A 7,099-nucleotide genomic window follows, 5' to 3' on the forward strand; every position below is an offset into this window, starting at 1 on the left:
AGAATATTAAAGGGCAACTGGTGGATATTTTGGGAGCTACACAGACCATCACATCTCACAATGCCGTGAAGAAAGCTCTGGATTTCTTTAAAGCAGAAAATTTCCCTTATGTTGAACGCTACCTTCAATCTCTAGCAGTTGGAAGTAGACCAAAATCCGAAGTTATTGAGGATCTACTGGAAGTCCTCAAAAGGGACACCCATGAAAATGTCAAATTAACCCAAACTCTTGTTCAGACAATTTCATCAATGGCAAATAATTTTGTTGCTCTCTCTGTGGAAAATTCAAAAACACAAATCTTCCAAAATGTTCTCAATTATTTCAGAGGAATCATTGAGAAAACATCCAAGACTGAGCGGAAAATTATATTCCTTCGTGGATTTATAAATTTCAAGTCACAAGAAACTATACCATTCCTACTGGATTTCGTCCTCAAGGGTACTAAATCAGTGTCGACTGTTTCAATGAAAGCCCTTGTGGCTATGCCCAGGGAATATTTCAGCATGGAGCATGTGTATCAATTTGAAAATATTTATCATCAAAAAATTAAGAAATTCGACTCGAGCATAAGAACAATGGCAGCAGAAATCCTTCTTGATCCACTCTTTTACACAACATCAATCAGAGATATGATAAATGCATTGAAATTACCAGGAGATTCATACGAAGTTAAGCAATATTTCATGCAGAGGCTGCGGATGGAATGTGAAATGAGCAAGGAGTTCCGTGCATATGTCTATGGAATTATTCAGCAGGATCCAACACTCAATAATTACAATATTTTTGCAACAAGAGGACTATCAACTGCTCTCTCACGCCAATTTCTTGCAGCACCGTCTTTCAATAGTAGCCTAGTTAGTGTGCAAGAAATTGATCAGGGGATCTTGAAACGGGGCATCGTTGATATGTTACTGGAGACGGAAACAAGTAAATTCAGCTACTTCACAATTGGACTGTTTGCTGATGGATTGACTTCATTCCTTGGAAGTTCCGATTCGGATAAGGAGGATCCTCAAGAGGAAGCTACCGAAACAACAGCTGGAATGGAACTCATAGTTCAAGGTAGGAACTGTGATGAAATTCTTACGAGAGATTTTTTTTTTTAATTTCTTTTCTTTTTAGGAAACTACTTGAGACCTCTTGAATTTTTCCGTGGCCAAGGAGAATTGATGGGTCACGTGTGGAGTGGAACAGCCTCAGAATTGACTCCTGCTTATCAAGCAACAACCCTCCTTCATGATCACAACGATGCAATTTGGCTTCAGAATGGGCTATCAGTGACCATTGATCTCTTGGGTGCAATGTCGATAAACTTGAATGGTCAAGTAACCATTAGTATTTGGTATCGAAGTGCAAAATCTCGTGTTTTGCAAGAAATTGGCCTGGCTGTCTATGGACGAGTGTCTGTTATCAATGACTACGTGAAGATGGCAAATGAATTTGTAATGCAACAAGAACCTAAACTTGATCTAGTCTCAGACATTGATTTCTCAGGCAATCCCATATTATGTATGCAACTAAGTCAACCTAATTCCGAAGTCAAGTAAGGATAAATATTCTTTTAACAAAAATATATTCTTCATTTGAGGTTTTTTGTTCTTCAGATTAACCCACACGAAGACTCTGGACATCGAGGGGCTTCAGAAGAAGTTTAAGAATGAAGCACGGACGAAGTACAAAATTCCAGGATATACTCATGTCCTTAACAGAAAGAACAACGAAATATGCAACCAAATACATTCCTAGAAAATGAAAGAAAATATATCGAACAATTCAGAAGAGATTTAAGAAATACTTGTGATTGATTAAATATTAAAACAACAAACTAATACCAATTCTTTGTTTTGTCTGTTCGCACGCCAACGAATTTTTGCTAAAACTTTGATAAAAATCATTTAAATGTTTTCATCTGTTGGTTTTCTATATTTTTTATGACAGAAAAATCTTGTTTCTTTATAGAAAAGATTTTTTTTCTTTTATATTTACTTGATATCCCCCACTATCCTCTATAAAGTTCTGTTAGACCTCTTTTGTATTGCAAAAAATATTTAAGCTCTCTGCATTGCAACATTCTGTGTGTAAATTCATTATGACCGATTGTACTGTGACGTGAACGTGTTTAAATTATTTATCAAAATTTATATGCTCAAGAAATATCGTGGAAGTTAGTTTTATGCAAAAAGGATCTAAAGAAGGTGATATTGTTACATATAGTAGAGGAACTTCCAAGGACAGGGGTGAGTGTGAAAAAGGAGCAAATTTGGGAAGAAAAATCAAAAAAATTTAAACCCAAAATTGCATTTACAGTTGCCCAAAAAAATTTCTTTCAACAAAATGGAACCACGAGCAAAAGTTGCGCATCAGCGCAACAATACAGATTGGACGATTCCTGGGCAGAATATAAATCGTAATGTGGCTGCTAAAGGATACCCCAAACAGCGATATTCCCCATACTATGGGAAGAACCCCAGCCCAGCCGTGACGCAGCAGCAACTTCTTTTGGCATCCGGGAAGAATAGTATTGATGTGGGAAATCGCACCTTACCCCCAATCCCATTGGATGCTGACACAAAATCCTCCTCAGTTACCCTCCAAATAAGTAATCTGGATTCATCATTTAGCGAAACTATGCTGTGGAATTACCTCATTTCAATGCTAAAACCCATAACCCCGGTGATCTCTCTCAAATTCGATTCGCACTCTTGTGCCAAGGTAACGGTGCCTTCGGATCACTTTGCAAAATTAGTCATTTCCCACTTACATCGCAAAAAGGTGGGCCACAAAAGAATCCTCGTTTCATACAACCGAGATATCTCATCGCACGAATACTCAACCCTTTGCTGCCAAGTTGGGTGTCTTCTCAAGGATATTCCCAATCATTCCTTGCCACTGTATAAATTTCGCGAACTCTTTCAGTCACGCTTTAAGATAACAATCAATCAATTGGAGCTGTACAAGATGAAGGATCTCTGTACGATTGGCTTCAATGAAAGTGGCGATAAGTGCATCACACTCAATTCCAACTATGTCCACAAACTCTCTGAGAATCCACTCATGAATACAAGTCTCCAGCATAGTGTACCCTACTGCAGGATTCACTTTCAGCAGGAGCAGCAATTTAAGGGATGGGCAGAAATGGAGATTGAACCACTACCCAATGTTATGCTAACCCTCAATCAAATGAGCGTCATACTGCAATCACTCCTCAAGAGTCATCGTGGTGATATTCCCATTGCCTCACTGCTGTACTGCATCCGATGTTGCCTGGATTTTCCAATATTTCCCAATGAAAATGGCGTTAATTTCGAACACTTGATCTGCTGTATCCCTGGCACACAAATCTGCAGCAATGCCTTTGGGATTCGCATTCTAACATGGCAGGAAATTAATGAATACTCCATGATTGAAAATTCATCCCCACCACTCGCAACTGATCCACTCCATCAGATCTCAAAGGAAGTCATCGAATTGCTCAAAGTCACCCCCAAGGCTACACTGCAGTTCAACAAATTCATCCCTGCGTACCACAATCACTTTGGCAAGCAATGCCGCGTTGCAGATTATGGGTACACGCGCCTAATTGATCTCTTTGAAGCCCTCTCAAATGTTGTTCAGGTGATGGGAGAGGGTGAAAGTCGATTGATCACACTCACGCATCGTACGCAAATTCGTCGTTTCACCGCAGATCTCTACAAAGTTCTCAGGTGTCAGGTGAATAAATCCATTTTGCTCTCACAACTTCCGGAGGTGTTCAGCCAAGCCCAGAATCGTCCGTTTGACATCACAGATTACGGAGTATGCTGCATCACGGATATTCTTGATGGTTTGCGATCCAACAACACAGTGGTCATTCAGGATGTTTCAGATGATGGTGATATGCTCATTTCCATTCCAAAGAGGTGAGTTTTTTTTATTTTTATTTAAACATATCTGATTATTTATCTTTAATATCTGTGTAACTTTTGGGAAATTATTTGCCCAACTTCAATTAAAATTTAGGGAGCTTCTATTAAAAACATTTTACTAAAAATTCCTTTCAAAAGCTTCATCTTAATTTTTTCATTTTCTTTTTAATTTCATATAAAGAATTTGAAAAGTTAATTTAAAAATAAGAATTTAATTAAGGTTTTTTAAAAAAAAAATCTCAACTGACGCTTTTTTCATATCTACCAAAAATCATAATTTTAATTAAATATTATCATACATTTTCCCAGGAAACAAACTGTAGCGGAAATAGAAAATACCTGCGTCTTTGCGGGGGAGGTAGTTGAATTGTGCCGAAATGCATCGCAATATTCAATATTATTCCAAAAATTCGTCCGATACTACCACTACCATTTTGGCTTTCAATGTCGCCTCAGTGACTACGGATTCCTCAAGTTGGCTGACCTCCTTGAAGCAATAACTGGAGTGATTGAGCTTGAATTCACCAATTATGAGCAAAAGAGAATTTATCTAGCTCCCAAAGTAGCTCAACGTGTCTTTGTGGAGCAGCTCTATCAAATAATTCAGTCATACACTGGAAATTCCTGCACACCGATGAAGCTAACTAACCTTCTGCGATATCACAAAGATAAATTTGGCTACCAAATTATTCCACAAACTTTGGGATTTGCAAAAATGGAGGAAGCTGTATACAGTCTACCTTATTTGGAAGTGATTGATAAGCAAGGACTTCTCTGGGTTCTTTGTCACTACGGCAGTCAAACATTCAACACATTGTGCTACGTTGCTTGTTCTGTATTCATTGAAGCCCGCACGGATCGAATGATTTTGGGGGATTTTAAGAAAATCCTACAGGAAAGAAATGTCCCAGTTGCAGACTCAAAAATCCTTGCAATGAGTCAAATACTGGAGGTAAGTTAGCTCTAGCTATTAGATCTGAAAGTAACTTATTTAATTTTTCAATATTTATTTTTTTTTTAATTCTTTTTGATCTGATAGGTGGGAGTCGTTAATGGATTGAAAATGATTTTTTTGAGTCCTACAATAAAGTTCCTATTCTCTGTGATTGATGTTCTGGACAAACGATTCTGCCTCTCTATAGTGGATCTCAAAACGCTATTGAATCTGACCCTTACAAGCTGTTTTCAATTTGGTAATTTTTACTTCTTTTTAAAATTATTTTTAAATTGATTTTCTCAAATAAAAATCTTTTTTTCCAGGATACCCAAATTTATCTACAATGCTCACAGCATATCCAGACATATTTATCCTATCACCATCGACCAATATCTGTGATCGTTGCACTGTGAAATTGAATGAGAATTTTGTTCTTTTTAAGTACAACTTGAATGACTATCTGCAATCCATCAAGAATAGTCCTCCAGTTCAAATATCCTCTCCGCCAAATGAGATGCTACCACCTCCCAGGAATTGTTCCGGTATCCCACCTCCACCAGGTTTAGGATTTCCCTCCAACCTTAAGACACTCAACAAAGGAAGTTCATCGTCGTATGGACATTTAACTTCAACTCCCTACCAACAGCAGCAACTGGGCAACATGGAATCACATCGTAAACTCTACGAACGGCGCAATGCCCCAGATTCGCTCGTGTATGGCATGAATTCTCTGAGTCATCTTGCATCCCTCTTTTATGAACCACCGAAGCCAGATACGCCATCAACTACGGCCAAAATGCCTTTTTGGGTTGATCCCGTTTGGCGCTATCAGACATCCCCGCCAATTGAGTGCCTCAACATCCAACTACCAGAACTCAGTACTGTTAACGTCTTCCCAATTGTTCTATCCCCTTTCAGTATTCGCGATAAATATTCGGTGGATGATGCTAAGCAGCAAAAATCACCAAAAAATCCCAAACATATAACTAATTCCTCCAAATCCGACTATAACTAAAATTTCCCAGATCTTTAGAGAAGAAAATTGTTAAATGATAAAAAAAATGCATGAGAACATTTTGCATGATTCTGTAATTCTTTTGTTAATTTGCATGCACTTTTTTCAATAAAAAAGAACATTGCCCAGCTCTTTTTTTCTTCACACATTTATTCTGCTTCAACAATTGATCCTAAAAATTGCTATATATAAAAGAAGGTTGTTTTCTTTCATTTCCGGCAAGAAGATGATTCAAAACTGCTGGTCGAATCATTTTAAAATTTTTTTTAGTGATTTTCCGACTGGAAAATTCATTTTTTGTATTTTTAGATTCATCAACTGAGCTGAAGAATTTGGCGGAAAATTCTAGAAATGGCAAAAAAAATGTTGGCCAGTGTAATTGGTACGCATATGTACTTCGTAATGCATCCGTATATGATACATGGAATTTCCCTTTACGATACATTGCGAAAGGTAGTCGAGAAATCGCGAGAAATACGCGACCTAACAAAATCAACCATCCATGTTGTGAGAGAAATCCATTGACAATTCCGAGATATCCTCAGAAGAATCCGTACGAATGTTCGTGAGATTTCTGAGATTTTTTGTCAATGTTTTTTTTTTTTTGTTTTTTACACCTTCATCTACTAATGGAATAATATTAAGTTTTGATAATTCGTATGTATTTCGCGGTCTTGGAATCAAATATCTGAAAATTTCATTTATTGTATGTATTTAATTTAAACTTTGCGTAATTCTGGAATAATAAGAGATTTTAGCTGATATATTTGAACTCGGTCACTTTTGATTCCTCCCTCCTTATTATTATAAGATTCGGAGACGCATAGCTTCTTCCTCAGGCATAAATTATTTGGGATCTCTCAGACTTGCACTTAACGGCAAAGTTTGTTGAATCAAATTGAAAGACATTAGAATAAAAATCAAATTCACCCCAAAATATCCACCATTTTTGAAAAACTCTAGTCTTTGATTTCGCTATATCGCAGCTCCTATAATAGCTAGGACTTTGGAATTTTGGTATAGGCCATCATTGTATTTTTTAAGCATAATACAAACTTTAAAAATCGTGTTGTTAAGTCAATATTAAGCCTTTTCTTTGATACGAAAACTACATCAAAAATCTAAATTAAGATTTTTAGTATATAAGCAGTAGAAGCTCAGTCAGACAATAATTTGTAGCTAATTGAGCTAATTTATGTTGATGATATTGTGATTGTGATATGAAATATTGGCAAGGTTTCA

General features: G+C 37.0%; 3 protein-coding genes across 3 annotated transcripts in view; 2 read left to right on the forward strand and 1 right to left on the reverse strand.

Annotated features, from left to right (window-relative positions):
• LOC129790154 (microsomal triacylglycerol transfer protein) overlaps window positions 1–1,829 on the forward strand; it is a 3,903-nt gene extending 2,074 nt beyond the window's left edge. Inside the window, exons 4-6 of the mRNA XM_055827504.1 lie at window positions 1–1,062; window positions 1,123–1,543; window positions 1,605–1,829. Of these exons, the coding sequence (XP_055683479.1) occupies window positions 1–1,062; window positions 1,123–1,543; window positions 1,605–1,746 (1,625 nt within the window). The 3' untranslated portion in view covers window positions 1,747–1,829. The remainder of the gene's footprint in view (window positions 1,063–1,122; window positions 1,544–1,604) is intronic.
• Window positions 1–5,857, forward strand: part of LOC129791269 (uncharacterized) — a 22,560-nt gene extending 16,703 nt beyond the window's left edge. Inside the window, exons 12-19 of the mRNA XM_055829339.1 lie at window positions 3–1,062; window positions 1,123–1,543; window positions 1,605–1,673; window positions 2,126–2,237; window positions 2,308–3,899; window positions 4,215–4,857; window positions 4,945–5,098; window positions 5,166–5,857. Of these exons, the coding sequence (XP_055685314.1) occupies window positions 3–1,062; window positions 1,123–1,543; window positions 1,605–1,673; window positions 2,126–2,237; window positions 2,308–3,899; window positions 4,215–4,857; window positions 4,945–5,098; window positions 5,166–5,857 (4,743 nt within the window). The remainder of the gene's footprint in view (window positions 1–2; window positions 1,063–1,122; window positions 1,544–1,604; window positions 1,674–2,125; window positions 2,238–2,307; window positions 3,900–4,214; window positions 4,858–4,944; window positions 5,099–5,165) is intronic.
• Window positions 1–7,099, reverse strand: part of LOC129790342 (clavesin-2-like) — an 891,203-nt gene that overhangs the window by 584,183 nt on the left and 299,921 nt on the right. The window lies entirely within an intron of this gene.

The sequence above is a fragment of the Lutzomyia longipalpis genome, chromosome 2, assembly GCF_024334085.1.
Source record: "Lutzomyia longipalpis isolate SR_M1_2022 chromosome 2, ASM2433408v1".
Classification (NCBI taxonomy): Eukaryota; Metazoa; Arthropoda; class Insecta; order Diptera; family Psychodidae; genus Lutzomyia; species Lutzomyia longipalpis.